Genomic DNA, 19180 nt, shown 5'->3' on the forward strand with positions numbered 1-19180 from the left:
GAGAGAGAGACGGACAGATGTAGAGAAAGAGAGACAGCGGGAGAGAGACAGACATAGAGAGTAAGTGATGATCAGACAGACTGAGAAAGACAAAAAGAAATGAGAGGCAAAGAGAAAAAGACAGTGAAAGAGAGAGAGAGATTGGGAGAGAGAGACAGATAAATACAGAATGAAAGAGGGAAAGAGACAGATGGAGCCAGATAAATGAGGCTGACATATTGGCCGGTTTTATTTACTGGGAGAGAGAAGATAGACCTTCAGCCTTGCATACTGAAAAAAAGATTGCGGAAAGACGCCGTCATTCACGGAAATGAAAGCTGGGGAGAAACAGAAAGAGGGAGGGTGGGGGTGAGGCTGACTTTACCAGGAGAGACAACAAAGAGAAAGAAAGTAGAGGACGTGCCTAGTGACAGAGATAGAATTCAGGGAACGCCGAGGAATCCGTTGAGCCTAGAAAGTCTGAAGGTTCTGAAGCACAGATGAGTTCAAATAGAACTGATCTGGTTTCTATCTTTCATCCTGTCATAACAATTTCATGATTGTCAAATAGAGAGGCTTTGAAAAACCCTTTTATTTAAAGTTCCATTCTACATTTAAAACAGAGAGAACCTGAACAGACCACTTATTCCTCTTATCCTAATCTCAGCCGGCTGGACACTAAGCGCTGAACAATCTCCAGATATCTGAATCTCTTTCTCAAAGCTGAGGGATTGCTGTGATTGGATTTATTAGTCCGTAATCGCCAGTATAATTGCCTGTGATTGGTTTACAGTGGAAGATTGATCCAATAATGAACCATAGATACAGATACCTAATAAAATGTGGCAGAGCCTAATAGATCTGATGTCTGTAGGCTCTAGATAAATGGCCTGGTATGTACTGTACAATGCCTGATTAAAACAGCATAGATACAAACATGAAAAACGATAATATGGTAACATAGTTACAATAAATCTGTTCCAGTTTTGTGACCCACAGCAATGTGATTCATAAACAATGCAATGTATAATAAATTAATGAATGAAGGAAAGTGTTATATTTGATAAGTTTACCACTCCTAAATCCAGTGTATTTGAAGGTTTTTAGAGTATATGTGCTAGTCACGTGACCACAGAAGGCACACCTGTTTTCTCTCTGGAGTGACATCGGTGAAAGTAAAACCTTCTGTTGGGTTCTGCCTTTGACACACATCCACACACACACACACACACACGCACACACACAGACACACACACACACACACAAACATACACAAACAGACCCCCAAAACATTTCAGAAATCCTAAAATAAAGTACTTTTCTACTATCTCTGTCTGTTTCCTCTCTGTGCTGACAACGGGGTCTGATTTAGGGAAAGAAGAGAAAAATGACAGAGCGAAGGAGAGAGGGAGAGAAAATGCTGACAAGCAGTGTGAGCCGGACAGGGCCTTAATTGATCACTCGTTCAGGAAGGAGGAGAGAAGGGAGGGGCGGGGGGAGGAGGTGGAGGAGGAGGAGGGGGGGGGGGTTAATGGAGGAGAGAGAGGGCATGCTCAGTAATTCACTGGATTTATGAGGGACAGGGCCGAGGAGATAGCTGCTCAGACAAGCGTAACTCAGCCAGCCAACATCATCCACAACGACACATTACAAGACACCACAATACAGAATATGTAGTGATAACAGGACCCGGAACACCCTGAACAGGGCAGAATTTAGTGACATTATGTCTCTATCCAGATAAGTCTGTCTGTGTTTGATTACCTTCCAGTCTGACAACAGTGTGACTCCAAACCATTCAATGTTTAGTGGGGCATTGTATGGCTATTGTGTTTCATAAATGGGGATTTCGAAATGACGTTAAACTGCTCTAGAGAGCACCTAATGTCCATTGTGCTGCTCTCTGTCGTTTCTTTTTCCTTTATTTTTCAATCCTTTTCAGAATCTCTCTTTCTGTTGTGTGTGTGTTCGTAGTGACAGGGGCGTGTGTGTGTGTGTGACCCTCCCCTCAGAGTGTCACTGTCAGTGTGTAAGATAGAGGGCCAGGGCAGGGCAGGGCTGTATTTATAGTAGAAGCTGCTATGCCTCTTTCTGCAGCCACGTCCAATCCGTCTGACTGGCTAATTTCCCCTATCTGTCTCTCTCCCTTCTCTCCCTTTCTCTTGCCCCCTCCCCTCTCTATTTTCCTTTTTTACCCCTGAATATTCCTCTCTCTCTCTCTCTCTCTCTCTCTCTCTCTCTCTCTCTCTCTATCTCTCTCTCTCTCTATCTCTCTCTCTCTCTCTCTCTCTCGCTCTCTCAGAGGTCCGTAAATGTGCACTGTTAGCACTCTGGGAGCCTTCAGATTTACTGTGTTCACTCAGATGGAAAAAAAGAGGGGAGTAGATGAGAGGAGCGTGTGTGTACATATGAGACACATATGTGAGTGAGTGAATGAATGTGCGTCCGTCCATCGGTGAAGGCGCACACGTTTGTTTGTGTGTTTGTTGTGTATGCGTGTGCATGCGTGTGAATCAATCAGTTGGTTTTTCTCTCTTCCAGTTAATGAGAGAGTGTGGAGCCAATGTGTTTCAGGCACTGGAGGTTATTTCTCCAGATGGCCGATTGAAGTGTAGCCATCTGGAAACACATTACCTCTCTCAGACAGTTTGCGGATGTGTGAATGGGCTAGCAATTTCACATTTAAAAAACCCTCACCAGGAAGCATGCATTTGCCATAAAACCCCACTGTGGAGATAGAGCAGCTACAAGCCCATGCCTGGAGCACTTACAGGTTTATAGGAGATCAGGTCACACATACTGTAAGTAAATATGGTACATTACATTCACTGGACACACATAAATGCATCCATAAAGTAAATATATGTAGTAGTCCATGTGTGTCAATACAAATCACACACTCTCACACACGTAAACGCGTAAGCATACAGAGGCATGCATGCACACCACATGGGCACACACACACACAAACCTCCATTTACACATGGTTCAACTCCACCCACCCACACACACACACACAATTTCATTCACAACCCAGTCCGTGTTCCTCCCTGCACACGATGCTGCTCTGTACTCCCCAGTGTTGGTCTGGGGCCGATCAATGCATTTTAATTACCAGGGGCCGCTGCCGCTGGTCGATAGCACTGACGTGATCCTGGAGAGGGAGACCTGCTCCGGCCAGTGATTGATACCCGTGCCCCAACAGTCCTACCTGGGGACGCATCTTTAGGCTTGATTAAGCCTGGCGAGCCACATACACTCAGCACAATGACCACCCTCCACCCCTCTGCTCCAACCCTCCACCCCCCGCACCACCCTCCACCCCCCTGCTCCAACCCTCCACCCCCCGCACCACCCCCCCACCCCTCCACCCCCCCACCCCCCGCTCCACCCCTTCACCCACCTCTCCACACCCCTGCAAAAGTAGTAGTAGTATGTTCGGCATTGTAAGCATTTAATATGGCGATACTGTACTCCATAAGCATTAGAATCCCTGTGTATCCTGCACCCCCCAATTACCAGAGCTAATCAAATGACTCCAACATGACTAGAGAACCAAATAAATCATTAGTTTAGGCCCAGTGGGAGCCATCAAGAATAATTTGAGGCATTCCCATACTGGTTGTAATAAAAAAAAAAAAACAGTGACCCTGTAATTTAAGACAAACGTGCCTGAGTCTTCAGCCCTTATTACCATGGTAACCCATCACGATCATGTTCCCTCCACAGATCTGCAAAGTGATCAAAGGAGTCATGTTTCCAAATTATTTATTTTCATCCCCAAAAAGATTAATCATCAATGAAGATCACACTGTGTTGTCACCCTCCCCACCTGCCCACACGGCTGATTGGCTGGTTGGACACACTGTAGGTAGAGGCTTAGAAGCTGACTTGGAGATGGAAACTGGTAAGGAAACGTATGTGTGATTGGTGTGTGTACATCAATCCAAATGGACTACTTTTACTCTTTTATAGTGAATATCACCCCTGAGTGTCACTTGCATTAATTTGTGTATTGGTCATTTTCTATGTTAGTATTTTGTGTATTTTATTCATGGAGCGTATTTAGTTTATTTGTGGGGACCAGTTTTTATTTCCAGTTTATATTTCCTCTTTTTGATTGCCGCAAGGCCTCAATTTCCCCTTGTGGATCAATAAAGTACCTACTGTATTTATCCTTATGCAGTGGATGTACTTTGAGTCTTCAAATAAGGCGTGTGTGTATATATGTTTGCGTATCAATTTTCCATTGACGACACTACTACTTGTTTCCTCTCCCTCAGGTGAAAGTCCATCTGACCTACCAGTCTGAGAGTCTGGCCCAGAGGCCTGTACTAGCACTCTTAGCCAGGCAAGACCACTGATAAAGACATGTGCTGTAAGCTCCCATCAATATGTCATTGAGGGCGTTTTTCTGCAGGAGAAATGTGTGTGGATCTTTAACCAGTGCTGGTGCTTTAACCACAGCAGCTTGTGAGCTCAACCCTGCCAGGGTTCACAAGTGCTATGCTTTGAAAAAGAGCATCCCAAAGTCAGGAGAGTTTGTGATGTTGTGATGCCCCTGCAGAATAATGGAGACATCTCCCAATGGAGGACAGTTAGGATCCATGCATTGATAAACCCCACCAGGCCAGTATATCATTATGACAGTCGCTTACGAACCATCCAAACAGCTCATTGAGGCAGCTGCTGACTTTGTATTTAGAACGCAAGTGTTATGTGTCCAGAATCCATAACTGTCCTACTCATTTGACGTAGGACAACCATACACTGTCAGTACAAGGAAACAGACACCAAATAGTTTTTCTCAATATATCATTTTATTTAAAATAATGTTACAATTTTTTACTCTACATGACATTTTCAAAGCTGTTTTTTTTTCTTCTCCTTTTGACATTGGTTAGTAAACCTTCATATATTTTTTTTATTTTAAGGATATAAAACTGTCCATTTCGTGTTTCAGTATCAGTTGTTAATTCATGTCTTTAGTGTAATGAGAAGATGGCAACACTGCTTGACGTCCACAGTTTGACTGGATGAATGATTAGATCTTGCTTCCCCATATGCCCACCCCACACACAAAAAAATGACAGTGGCAACTCTAGAACACTATACTAAAATGTCCCACAACTTAAACAATTTGCTGAAATAAATTAAAGTTTTCAGTCAGAAAGAGTGCATTCTTGTCCATCAGACATTTCATTTTTTTTTGTTGTTGTTGCAATAATTTACAAGTTATACTGAAAGACAAAGACAAAACCAGGTACAGATATTAACATTGCTGCCTACTTGCCATGAAATGTAAAAAGACCTGCTAAGCCTGAAACATAACATACAGAAATCGGTTTAAACGCACACAAAGGCTCGACAGTTATAAAACAGCACTTGACACCCATCTCCATGTTAGTGATTTTAATAACGCCAGGCTCCAAAAGGCAAAGCGCGTGGTCCTGCCTTTGAGGCTGGCGTCTGCACAAAAGCATTCAGTTCTGGTGGGTTATGTTGTTTACGTCGTTCACTGAGGACACCGTCCTGATAACTGCTGGGGGGGGAAGGGGGTATTCACAGATACATTCTAATTCAGACGAGAAGAAAAAGGCGCTGGCTGTCACACAGCGGGGCTACATGGTATCGTTTGAGGAGCGGCGTCGGAGCACGTGAGCGGCGGTGACGCTGGTGTGGCTGCTGGGGGACAGATGAGTCACACAGACATGGACAAGCTGCCTGGTCTTAACTCACAATCCTGTTTCTATGACAATAAACTCTAGAGGACCATGATGCCCACTTAACGGTTTGTTCGTTTGTGTGTGTGTGTGTGTGTGTTTGTATTTCCCACAACAGTTAAGTAAAGAACCATGGTCTAGGTACAGAGCCCTTCAAAGGAGGGTGATTCACAAAGCAGAGTCACAAACCCCTCAGGGATGACATGGGACCATAAAGCATGTTTACAAGAGGGTGATGGCAGGCGGGTGGACTCAGGTGACAGGGTGAGTTGGACTGAGCATGCTCAGCCAGCGTGGCGCTGTCACGGCAACGGCATCTCCAGTCCGATAAGAAATCAAACTGAAATGGAAGAACTGAATACAACCTCGGAGAGCACGCACACACACACAAACACACACGTACTCTTTCTCCCATTCCAACAGTAACACACACCCCTCACACACACTTCATGGTAGAGCACCTGCTATCCTTACGCCATCCATCTCTAAATTGGCTATTACTCTGTTTGGAAGGAGGAGGAAACGACCAACAGTTCCACACCTCCCCCACACCTCTCCCCACCTCTCCCACACCTCCCCCCACACCTCTCCCACACCTCCCCACACCTCTCCCCACACCTCCCCCCACACCTCTCCCACCTCTCCCACACCTCCCCCACACTTCCCCACACCTCCCCCCACACCTCTCCCCACCTCTCCCCACACCTCTCCCCACCTCCCCCCACACCTCTCCCACACCTCTCCCCACACCTTCCCACACCTTCCCACACCTCTCCCACACCTCTCCCCACACCTCTCCCCACACCTTCCCACACCTCTCCCCACACCTTCCCACACCTCTCCCCACACCTCCCCACACTTCTCCCCACACCTCTCTCCACACTTCTCCTCACGCCTCTCCCCACACTTCTCCCCACACCTCTCTCCACACTTCTCCTCACGCCTCTCCCCACACCTCTGTCCACACCTCTCTCCACACCTCTCCCCACACACAGCTGCAGGGCTCTACAACAGACCTGCTACTGATGTCAACTCCTCTGGACACAACAGCAAACCAGATGGACGTGATCTGTCACACGTGGGGAGGTGTGTTCTACCACCACAGTGGGGCGAGGAGAGGAAGTGAGGGGAGGAAGTGAGGGGAGGAGAGGAGGAGGGGAAGTGAAGGGAGGAGGGGAGGAAGTGAGGGGAGGAAGTGAGGGGAGGAAGTGAGGGGAGGAGGGGAGGAGAGGAGGAAGTGAGGGGAGGAGAGGAGGAGAGGAGGAGAAGTGAAGGGAGGAGGGGAGGAGAGGAGGAGGGGAAGTGAGGGGAGGAGAGGAGGAGAGGAAGTGAGGGGAGGAGAGGAGGAGGGGAAGTGAGGGGAGGAGGGGAGGAGAGGAGGAAGTGAGGGGAGGAGAGGAAGTGAGGAGAGGAAGTGAGGGGAGGAAGTGAGGGGAGGAAGTGAGGGGAGGAGAGAAGGAGAGGAGATGGGGAAGTGAGGGGAGGAGAGGAGGAGGGGAGGAAGTGAGGGGAGGAGAGGAAGTGAGGGGAGGAAGTGAGGGGAGGAGAGGAGGAGGGGAAGTGAAGGGAGGAGAGGAAGTGAGGGGAGGAGGAAGGGAAGAGAGGGGAGGAGGGAAAGTGAAGGGAGGAGGGAAAGGAAGGAGGACAGAGTGAGATGGAGGAAAGAGAGAGATGGATGGGAGAACAGTGGAGGAGGGAGAGTGGATGAGGGGATAAGAGGGGGGCGGAGGGAGGGAGGCTAACACAGCTGTAAGAGCCTGTGAGTGTGGGCTGGAGGGGAGGAAATGTCTTCCATCCATCTCTATCTGTTGGACTGTCAGCCACACGGTCGTGTTCTGTCTGCTGGGAACAATACCCCCTATCAACAACACACACACACACACACACAAACCCAATACTGTGTTGTCTTGGTTACACAAGGTGCAGCAAGGCGACTCAGGCAACTTGATTCTACCTGCTCTGCTGTGGTCAGAGTCCTGCACTTCCACGCTCTCCATCCTGCACTCTAACACACACACACACGCACACACTCTAACACGCACACTCTAACACACACACACACACACCCTCCTGACACGGTTAATAGACAAACTGCAGAGCAGTACTCAGAGGGTGAGTTACACAGCCCAAGGGAGCAATTTCTAAGGAGCTTCCTGATAGACCTGTCTGGTATATGCTCAATACTGAGAAACACTTCACAATACTGCACTCTGCTGGCTATACTGGGAACTGCACTGTCACATGTTACTGACATTTGGGGACTGACATGGTTTCTAGTCACCCAAGACCCAAAGAGGTCAAAGCCTATTGTTTATAGAAACCAAATTATGACGATAAAAACATTCTGGTGACTCGACAAAACATTACATGATGGGTGTCATCAGAAATAATTATTGAAGAGGAAGTTAGATTGGTTAGCGCACTGGAAATATTTGAGCCTAAGAACTAAGACCTACATTACCCTCCTCCACAATAAAATAGGTCATTAAACAAAACATTGCCATAGTCACGAGCAAATATAGCCTACTGAATCATGGCCGTCTGTTACTTCAGCCTTCAGTGCAGTTACAAGTTTACTGAGCCATTTGTTCTATAGATGATTTAGAAATCTTCATCTGACTCATCTCCAGCATGTCAAATGCTCTTTCCTATCTGCCTGTGAAAGTAGTGTCCACCCCAACTCCCCCTCCCTCCCTCTCCCTCCCTCTCCCTCCCCTCATACATCATTTCCTGTTTCCATACTCCAGCATCTCATTTCATAGTCCAGCTGACCAGAGGCACATCTGAGCTTCAACCTGACCCAATCACGTCGCAGATCTGGCCGTCACAATCACATTGTGGGTGTCAGGATTCCCGGCGAGCGTTTCGCCGCAGGCGAGGGAGCTCCCTTTCATCCAATGGCATCGCAGGCTGCCGTGACTCAATGACCAATTGCGCTTCACATCGTTCTGTGTCCTCAACCAGTGAGATAGTAGAACTCTGCCAAGGTCCCGCCCCCATGGCTGAGGGGCGATGCAAGGAGGAAAATGTCTATGGCGTTCTATGAACATCTAGTTAATGACATGTAGGTTGCTTTTTTTTTCTCACGCTTTTCCCCCTGTTTTCCTTCGATGCTGTCCTCCGCTGTGTGTTTCCCTGGGTTTGGAGTGAATCTTGGGGTGATGTCGGGCTCGTCTCAGCCCGTCCGGGGATGGTTGGTTGCGGAATGGCGCCGTCGTGGGTTCTGTGGTGGCTGTGGTGGCGTGGGTGGACTCCGATCCTCCTCCTGCTTCTGGAGAGGTCTTAGGAGGTGGCGATCTCCCCCCCTAGATGGCGCCATCCCTTCTGGCTCTCCAGAGGAGGGAGATATTCTACAGCGGAGACATGGAAATACATCAAATGAAGTCCAATATCATTTTCAGAACGATTAGAAAATACATAATACTTAAACTTTCTCAGATGTTTTCCCTTCAATATATAGATGTGGTTGTAGCGTTGCTTGTAGAAAATATGACTGACTGAACTGTCTATCTCTCTATAACCTCTATGAGAAAGGACTCCTCTCTTCACTTAGTCTGCAGAGACAGCAGCCATGCCCTGACTGCTCAATGTCTCTTCCTGTCTCTCAATGTCTCCCTGAGGGCAAATACCTCTCTCCATCTCACCCCTCTCTCACGTTCTCACACTCTTTTTGTCTCCACCCCCCCTCCACCCCCCCTCCTCTTCACCTCCCCTTCTCTCTACCACAAGGCTAAATCACGTGTTCCTGTCTGTCCTATCTGTCCCTGTGTGCTGGTACTGTTACGTCCATCCACCTGTCCCCAGTGGCCCAGGGAGATCATTAACTATGTTCCCTCACTCCCATTTTTATCTCTTCACGGCCGCTAACCAACTTTATTAGTCCGTTTGGTGTACTCTCACTGTCAACAAAAGAAAAGAAAAAAACAAGCTAGCCATGCGCTGTAGCGACTGGACTGCTTTGACGCGAGGGCACAGGAGCATTCCCCCAAGGGACTCCAACTCCCACGGGAGTTCAACCCTCCCATTTCCTTCCCTCCCTTCCTTTCCCCGCAGAGGAGACGCCTCGTTTCCGTGACAACGTGGTGCGAGGCCCGTGGCGGCGGGCAGGAGGCAGGAGGGCGCGCTCACCGCTGCTGCTGCTGCAGTTCTTGTTGTCCTTGTCGGAGGCTTCCTCCTCCACCTGGAGCGTTTCACACGGGGGAGAGACGACAGGTGAGAATTCACGCCACCGCAGGAGAAGGATGCCCCCCCCCCCAACATGTTTTGTGTCGCGGCCACGTTCGTGGGGGAGCTTTTGTTTGCCTGGGACTACTGGGTGAAAATAGAACGTGCCGGAAGTGGTGTGTTGACAGTACAGGAAGGGGTGTGCTCCCTACCTGTTTCCTCCTCTTCAGCTCACAGAAGACCCTCTCGAAGCACTCGTGCATGTAGTTAAACTGGGGAGACGACACACGCAAACACACACTCGAATAAACATGAAACTATTTCTAGTTCCTCCACTGGAAATCGTCGAGTGAGAGTTGCTTTCGTGTTTCTGTCTGGCTGCACTGTGTGTGTGTGAGCGGTGAGCATCGACTCACGTATGGCGTGAAGATCTTGACCCAGCGAGGTTTCTTCTCGCCCCTGGCGTACTCGAAGCAGAAGGCCATGCCCTCCTCGTCCGTGTCCCAGCGCTGCATCTCCCCCCACTCAAACGCAATCACCTGGTTCTGGAGGGCCCCCCGGGACAGCACAGGGTCAACACACACACACACACACACACACACACACACCAGAATCATCCTGAGATTCAGACTTAGACATGCACACACACTCTCTCACCTCCAGAGTACCGTCCTCAGTGCATGCGTGCAGCTTGAAGTGGTGGATGCTGATGGCTGTGATGACGTGGCCCTTCCTGCGGGAGTCACAGGAGCAGTGAGGGAACAGGACCTCGTTGTAGCCCTCACAGGAACGCAGCACATTCAGGTACTGGGGAGGGGGAGAGAGGGAGAGATCATAACAATAATAATGTGTTATTTTCCATAGAGCCTTTAAAAGTGACATCTCAAAGCAATTGGAGATAGAGACAGAAAAAACTGACCATCAAGAATGAAGCTGGCATATACTCCCTATATGATAAACCTCCCCTACACACACACACACACACACACACACACACACACACACATACACACCAGACCGTGTCTCTGACAGGTGAGCACCTACCATGGCCATCTTCCTCTGCTCAGCCAGCTTCTGCAGCTGGTAGGACTTGTCTTCTGTCTTGATGAAGCCCTTCTTCACGTCGTCCAGTGCCTGGAGGAAGACAGAGAGACATACAGTGGGGAAAAAAGAAGTACAAAAAAAGAAACAAAAGAAATAAAACTAACAAAAAAAAGAAATGAAACAAGCATGTCTCAACAGAGCAGGGTTGGGGGGGGTAGTGTGCCTGGTGTGTGTGTGTTTGTTAGTCAGTGTACCTGGTGGAAGCAGTAGTGCATGGCCAGGGGGTTGTCCCGGAGCAGCTCGTCCTCCTCGGGGCTGAACAGCCACTTCCGGAGCGCCAGGCAGGTGCCAGGCACCGCAGACGTGTAGTTCTGAACGTACAGCTTGTGGGGGAACTCATTGGGGGCCAGCTTCCTCACTGAGGGGGAGGGAGGGAGGGAGGGAGAAAGTGATAGACAAAGTCAGAAAGCGAGAGAGAGATCCCCCAAACCTACTCTCTGCATGGACAGATAGATGAAAAGCTTACCAAAGGAGTGATTTATGACTTCAAAGAGGGCGAAGTAGCTGGCCATGACGCTGTCCATCCCAACCTTCACCACCAGAGCCTGACGGATGGAGGGTGAAGAGGAGATTGCAGATTGAATGAGGAAGATTTGAGGCAGCAACAAGAAAAATGACCCCCCCCCCCCCCCCAAGGGCAGAGCTTCTCCTGAACTTCTAACAGAACATCTTCCAAAGAAGCAAAGTCATTAACGAAGTGAACGTGAAGGAGGGGGGGGGGGGGCAAGCTGGCGGTGGGCGTACCTGGTAGACCTGGTCCGTGGTGCTGTTCTTGCGGATGCAGACAGACATGGTGGTCTTGTCGGGCAGGGCTATCCTCAGCTCCACGTCCGTCACACCGTTGTAGTTCTGCGGGACGGAGGGAAGTTTGCAGGAGGGGGGTCAAAGTAAGGCTGAGGTCTTTAGTGTCCACACGGGACAGTGTCTGTCCACTCCTCTCTGTGGAGGCGTTACCCTAGTGTGTGCGCCAGCGTGAGCGCGTGCAGGAGTTATATGGCAAGCGAAGGCAGTAGAGGGCAGATTGAGGCAGACGGGAAAACCACATGACTAGTAGGCCAAACCACACGTCCTCACCTCATCCGACTCTGACAGGAACTCCTGCATGATGTCGCTCTCCCCGATCACCCGCACCGAGCACACTGGGGAGGAGGGAGAGACAGAAAGAGACTGATAAGGTCGCTGTGGGTCAGAGAGTGTGTGAAGAACTTCCTGCGGAACATCCCACAGATACTGCAGTGATTCATCCGAGAGGTCGTGAACGATCTTTCTGACACGCGCTCTCTTGTTCCCCCTTTTGACGCGACTGCATTTCTCACTTCTTCAAAATGCAGATTTATTTGCAATTGTACTTCCCTAGTGCTTTTCGCAACTTCAAAACTCAGCCCTCATATCTCTCCCCGCTCTCACCTCTTTCCTCCTCTGTACGTCTTCCCCCTCTCTACTCCCATCTTCCATCCTCGCCCCTTCCCTATACTCGACTCTTCTCACCCCTCTCGACCCCAGTCTCACCCCCTCTCTCCCCCCTCCTCAACTCCCCAGTGGCACACCCCCTCCTCCCCCGTCATCTCCTCCACAGTCTCCCCACCCTCTCCCCCTATCTCACCCCTCTCCATGTACTCCTCCAGGCCCCTGCGGCGGGCGTCCAGCTGCTGCTCAGACAGGGAGAAGGGCCATTTCCCCGGCAGCTTGGGGAAGGTGTAGGTGGCAAACTCCCTCTTCAAGTTCTGGTTGAGGATAGCGAACTCCCGGTACCGCTTGGAGCACAGCTGCCTGCCTGACATGTACACGTTGTACACCTGCAGGGGGGGACACGCGCCGGGAAAGAAATCCATCACAACACAGGGTGGAGGAGTGAGGGGTACCAATCTAGCAGCAATAACAAAAACTGGCAAGTGTATATGGGAAGCACAGGGCTAGCGGGGGGACACACAAAAACTCCACTCACCACAAATCTCTCTGCGTGCTGCTCCACGTGCTTGTAGGTGGGCACGGAGATGGGCACGGCCTGCTTGTCGCTGTAGTCGTAGCTGGGCTGGACCGAGGTCTCCTCGCCTGCCTCCAGGCCGTCCGCCTCCTGGGGGGGCACGGACAGCACCGCCAGCACCAGCTCCCTCTCCCCGGCCCGGATCAGGTCCACCACCTGCTTGTGGGTGGCTCCCTCCACGCTCACCCCATTACTGGAGAGGGGACGGGACGGGGAGATGAACTCATATTAGTGCGTCGACTTCTCTATCGTGAAATGTAGGCCTGTTTGTTTAATCTTTTCATTAACGTTTCTTATCTTGTTGTGGATTGCTCTCTTTTTCCACAGTCTCTATTTTGTTCTGTGATGGCACCCTCTGTCACTCTCCCCCCTATCTCTTGCTTCCCCTCTCAATCCGTGCGCCTTGTCCAGATGGCCACAGCATTAAGGTGTCTGAGCTAATCGGCCTGAGATGGATGAATGAGGGAGGGAGGGAGGGAAGGAGGGGGGGAGGGAGGGAGGGAGGGAGGGGGGGAGGGAGGGAGGGAGGGAGGGAGGGGGGGGGGAGGGAGGGAGGGAGGGAGGGAAGGGAGGGAGGGAGGGGGGGAGGGGGGGAGCACCTGTCTTGGCCTAAGCACCCTGTTTCCATCATCATTTATTAATTTCACTACCAAACATAACAGCGAGAGTGAGACAAACGGGGAGGGAGGACAGAAAGGAGAGATGAGGATGGAAAGTAACCCTGAGGCACCAGGACAAACAGGTGAAAGGGAACTGTCCCTATTTCTGAAATGCAATTAGGGATTAGATATTTTGAGGGGAAGAGGATATTACGTTTATTGGCTATGCACAGCAGGTAACTTATTATCCAGCTAAACCGCTGACATAAAGTCTGTCATTTGAATGTATTTTTTAAGATAGGCCGGTCCAGTTAGACAGTCGGACACCTGAAAACTGGTCTTAGAGAATCAGTGAAGGGAAAGCAGCTTGACTGCAAACACAGCAATACAATGGTTATTGTCACTGTAACAGCTTGGTATGACGATCAATCAATTTGCAAACCAAATAAATGAGATAACATGACTGAAAACAGAGATGACTCAGTTCCACAACTATATCAAGACATCTTTGAGAAGCTTGAGGCAATCATGCTGGTTAATGTGTCACATGAAAAGCACAGGTCACATGACCTAGCTTGGAGAACAGATCAGGGTAAAGCCCATTTGATGCCTCAGCAAGTTTGCTCTCTCACTAATGTTCCTCATTCTTCCTTCCAGCGCAGGTAGACGCTAGCATGGACTCCTGTAAGCTATAAAGGCTACTCAGCCTTAATGTAGTCGACAACACAATTTTATGGTAGCCTAACTTGTGTATCAAATTGAACACAAACTGGCCAGGATAAACCTAGACCCAACTGTTATAGATAGAGACAAGATCCCCTGCTGCAATCCCCTAACTGTAAAATCGGTTGCTCAACAGATTGTTGCTTTTGAAAGTGTGGGTTAGCTAGGCTAAGACACATCCTTAGAAACCTCCTGACCTGTTTGGGGTGGGGGAGACACACAAAAGTTCAATAACCCCTATGGAGGCCTGATTAAAATAGGCTTTTCCTGGCATGAGATGCCGGACTTGCCAAAACACAAAGCACTTTTGTATCAAGTCTCAAAGGTTTAGCCTTGCCTGTCAGCTTCAACCACACGATTCATATATACAAATCTGAATACAACGCAATACAGTAGCATGTTAACACACACCGCTTATTGAATGACTTGATAGAGCTGGTCTTACTGTTTATCCCATCAGCCAAGAATCTGAATAAGTTTTATGAAAAGCAGAATAAGGTCTTTCAGGTTATACTATACAAGAAAGCCATGACTTTAAATATGAGTCTATATCCTATAACAAACCAATTACACTACTTAGTCGGTCAGGGGGATTAACTGTAACTTTAGGGGACTAGCTGGCTGGACAACTAGAGCTAGCTAGATCCCTCAATGCGCCAAATAGCTCGCTGGCCTGCAAACATTAGGCTCTTTCTAGCTAAACTGCCTAATTTATGGCTAATAGCAACTCTATTAAATGTACAGTAGCCCACGAATGCAGCTTGTTCATAGGTGCACGGAACTACATATATCAAACGAGCGTAGTCAAACTAGCTAAATTATGGAATGGATTGGCAAGGCCCAATTTGAACTGGATATAGCAGGCAGCAGCAAGATAGCTGATTGATAGTTAGCTCTATCTAGGCTATTGAGTATACGTAAACTAGCTATGTCGAATATTTACACAATCGTTAGCAGGACTGCAATGTGGCTAGCTAGGGGTAACTAGATTGTAATTGACAGCCAAATTAGCTGAAATAACATTCGTTAGCTAGATTAGGCTAGTGGTTCACACTTTGACTCTACTGTACAACGACGTTAACAGTGAGCTAAACTAGCTAGTACGAAAGGTAGAGCTAGAAGCTAATCAGTTAGCTTGCACTAGTTGGTTGGCAAGCAAAAAAATGGCTTAATGTCATTAAGGTTGACTTACACTTCAAGGATCCTGTCACCCTTAGATATGCCAGCTCTGTCCGCTGCTCCTCCGGGCAAAACAGCACTAACATGCTGAAGAGGGGCGTACAATTCCCCATTGATGCTCCGCAGTTGTCCCCCTTCGCTAACCTGACCACGAACGTTGAATCCATAGCCCGATTCCGACTTGACAATTCTTACTACTCTTGGACCTGACGTCACCGTTGTGGCATTTTGTCCGGTGGTACCGACTACCGAACCAACACTAGGTCCATTACGAGATGCCGAAGGTAAAGCCGACCGAATTTCATCGCCTTCAACATCCGCCATCTTCTATTGAAAACACTACCCCCTCCGGTCCGTGTCTAGCAGATTCAAAACAACACCGAATACGCTCTCAGACAACCTTCTCCAGACTGACTCGGGTGTTATCCCGCCCCTCCATCGGATCACGAGACCTCGATTTTAACCCAACTGTTATCACACAAGCGAAGGCATCACGGGCCACTGTGGTCTCTGTCAGAACATTTGGATTGTTCATGCTCTCTGTGTTGATCATAGTGTTGATTATGCAAAATAGGTTGTTGCACATATTGTAATAAATGTTGCATTAAGTGGTTACTGTCAGTGGATTCCAACTTTCACTGTACCAGAAGTTCAAAGTATTCACATAACCTACAATGTGAACCCTACACCACCTAAAATGTAATTCTGACAGTGGTATTAATTTATAACAATGATAAACTGGTTTGAATAGATTAGGCATTTAATAAGACGGTTTGAAAGCAATCTGTATCTGTGCCCAATAACAATTGTAACAATATTCAAATTTTAAGAAAACAAATCAAGTTACACACTTCAAAATTTAATTAATTTACTTTATTGTTTTATTGTATTGTGTTGTAGAACGATTTCCTTTACAGATGCTGCATGATTTCGGATATATTTTCAGCCTGTTGGATCGTCTTCCCCTTCTGCAGTTTTCCTTAATGGCCAGCAGGTGGTGATCTAGTTCTTTTTGGTGAAGAAGTCATTGCACATCACTGTGAGGCATGAGACCAGGGTGACGTACTCTTTGAAGTCAACAGTGTTGTCTTTGTTGGAGTCTAGGTCGCTGAAGATTCTATCCACGGCTTCCTTGTCACTAGACTTCTGTAACAGGGAGAGAAAATAAAGCAAGAAACTAAAATGGGTCATGATTGGGTCTTGATCATTCAATTAGTAGTCAGTTGTCTGCTAATAATTACAGGACAATGTTCTTATTTTACATTTTCCGAATGTGTATTTTTATCCTAACAATCAGTTATCAGAGCGGTTTAAGTCTAAAACAATTGCTTTGTGATGTGAATACAAGTCATTTTGCTGCATTTAGAATGCTTGCATCCGTGCTTCAAGAATCGGTGGAAACCCTCTTTACGTGGAGGTTGGCCTGACTGGTATTCTTACCCCCAGCACCTCCCCCAGCTCTGCCTGGAGCAGGTCCTTCAGTTCAGCCTTGCTTAGGGTGTACTTGTCCCCCTCCTTTCCAGAGTACTTGTGGAAGGAGGAGATGAGGAGGGCCATGGCTTGCTGAACCCCAGACATGGTGGCTGGTGTGCGGGGAACAGAGACAGGAGAGCAGATCGCAAATCACTAAAGCTCCAGATGCATTATGAGACAAAGAGAAGATTTCGAAAGAGATGTTACAAAGGATTTATCATCTGCATAATGTTTTTTGTTTGTAGACAAAGTGACCAGTGATGGTGGTTATTCAGTTAACCAGTTTCTTTATTATTCCCAACGCACACACACTCTTGTGGACATGATGACTCTTGTCCCTTGCTGTGTATTTCCACTGTACAGGTACTTTCCATGCAGCTGGATATAAATAAACCTGTTGTTTATCCGTTCCACGGAGACCCCTCCAAAGCCTCCCAACTGTGGCTCCCTAACCCTGGCTCCCGGGCACTCCTAACAGGCAATGCTATGGCAACGGCCCTCTCTCTTGTTGATTGGGCCTGATCCAGGAAGTAGGGTCCAACCTATGTGACCACTTCTACAAAAGCAAAACATCCCACCCAGACACCAAACCTTTCCCTGGAGAGCCAAATACAACCACTCCCATGTGGCTGTGTCTGAGTGTGGATGCAGCCTAACATGTATGGGGTGTGGCACTGGGAAGCCTTAGGATGAGACAGGAGAGGATGAAAATAACTTAATAAGAAGTGAGACAGAGCAATAGTTGAGATGGGTTCATTTGTGCCATCAAGCTTTGTTGAGAGACAAAGTATACCAAGAAAAGCCATACTGTACAAATGAGTCAAAACAGGTACACATTGAATTGTTGAATTGAAGTATTTACACTGCAATTAAAAGTTATGTTCAGTTACTTGGTGTTACACATGAAGTAGGCCTACAAATTACAAATCTGCTCATCCATACACAGAATGCATGGATTGGACGTGGCTTGAGCTATGATATCCAAAGAGCCTAATGTGATACAGTGTAGGTCTGGCATGCAGAAAATGTTATCAGGTTTACACATGGTAATACACATGGATGTGAACTACAGTAACATAATACAATAGTTTAAACATCCACAGCAGTCTTATTTAGCAATGTTAAAGTTTGTACTCACTAAGAGGTTGTAGAAAGTTTGAACGGTAAAACCAGTGATGGAGAAATTGAGTCAGAGTAATGAAGAGAGGGGTGTAATCTATGTTTTATACTTCACCACACCCATTTTCCCTCTATCCTCCCCTTCTATACTTCCCTCTCTCTCTCTCTCCTCTCTCTCTCTCTCTCTCTCTCTCTCTCTCTCTCTCTCTCTCTCTCTCTCTCTCTCTCTCTCTCTCTCTCTCTCTCACTACCCCCTTTTTCTTTCACTCTCTCCCCCTCTCTCTATTACTATCTCTTTTTTCATTTTTAATTAATCAAATTGGCTTAATGTTAGACTGGTGTTCTGCATTTGTGCATAGATGTACACTTTATATTAATGCATCGCACAACAGAAATAAAATATGCTCTAGAAATAAATCAGGCTGAAGCAAAGGAGTAAAGTCTTTAAACGAAATCCTTTCAAAATGAATACTGTCATGAGAACGTGTAGATAAAACTTAAAAAGTTAAACATATATATTTAACAGATTAATATATCATAGACATATGTTGAGGATTTAAGAACTGGTGATGAGAAGATGTTGAAATCACTAATGTGTGTACAGATCTTTATTTCCTCTCAGGGCAGGGTCTGTTTTGGCAATTACAGTGCTCTCTTGTTTGTGTGTCATACAGTATCATTCCAATAATTTGCAGCGCCTCTTTGACAAAAAGTGGTTTCTAGGGTCACAATTAACTTACTGTCACAAAGTCACAAGTTGGAGTCTAACTGCTTTCACAAGAATAGGTACATGGTACTAGAATGACTTGTGACAACAAACAGACTCAACACAGCAGTTTAACAGCTATTTAATCTTGCCAGATTTATCCAAAACTAAGCCAAGGAAAGGAGAGAGCCTTGGTTTAATGTGGTTTGTTTCCTCTGCAGGTTATCCAGCTCCAAATGTATGTGACTTGAACCTGAGAACTTACCTAATATCTGCATGCTCTAACCACTGAGCTATAGCTTTGAGTTCTGAGGGTGTCAACTCAGTTTCTGTTTATAGCTCTGAGGGTGGTGGCTCTGTAGATCTTCTCTTCCTTCACTGCACAGGAACCCCAGATTTCTGAGGTTGGAATTGTGAGTCACAGTCA

The 19180-nt window shown here is 47.5% G+C and overlaps 2 protein-coding genes across 3 annotated transcripts; both read right to left on the minus strand.

The window, feature by feature from the left end:
- Positions 1 to 8785: 8785 nt before the first annotated feature.
- Positions 8786 to 15871, minus strand: snx27a (sorting nexin 27a). 2 transcript variants are annotated; one of them, XM_047019625.1, is made up of 13 exons: positions 15469 to 15871; positions 12916 to 13147; positions 12574 to 12766; positions 12045 to 12109; positions 11715 to 11819; positions 11437 to 11515; positions 11165 to 11328; positions 10911 to 11000; positions 10524 to 10673; positions 10283 to 10411; positions 10079 to 10138; positions 9834 to 9882; positions 8786 to 9052 (listed from the first exon to the last, which is right to left on the minus strand). In XM_047019625.1, the coding sequence occupies exons 1-13, from the start codon at positions 15777 to 15779 to the stop codon at positions 8985 to 8987; spliced, it is 1695 nt and encodes a 564-aa protein (XP_046875581.1). In that variant the 5' UTR covers positions 15780 to 15871; the 3' UTR covers positions 8786 to 8984. The 2 variants fall into 2 exon arrangements, with proteins under 2 accessions (XP_046875581.1, XP_046875580.1); XM_047019624.1 differs by having other exon boundaries at positions 9831 to 9882; positions 15469 to 15870.
- Positions 15872 to 16197: 326 nt separating this feature from the next.
- LOC124467177 (ictacalcin-like) lies at positions 16198 to 18168 on the minus strand. Its single transcript, XM_047019344.1, has 3 exons — positions 18067 to 18168; positions 16896 to 17038; positions 16198 to 16601 (listed from the first exon to the last, which is right to left on the minus strand). The coding sequence occupies exons 2-3, from the start codon at positions 17031 to 17033 to the stop codon at positions 16458 to 16460; spliced, it is 282 nt and encodes a 93-aa protein (XP_046875300.1). The 5' UTR covers positions 17034 to 17038; positions 18067 to 18168; the 3' UTR covers positions 16198 to 16457.
- Positions 18169 to 19180: the final 1012 nt, after the last annotated feature.

This window comes from Hypomesus transpacificus, chromosome 4, assembly GCF_021917145.1.
Source record: "Hypomesus transpacificus isolate Combined female chromosome 4, fHypTra1, whole genome shotgun sequence".
NCBI classification, from domain to species: domain Eukaryota; kingdom Metazoa; phylum Chordata; class Actinopteri; order Osmeriformes; family Osmeridae; genus Hypomesus; species Hypomesus transpacificus.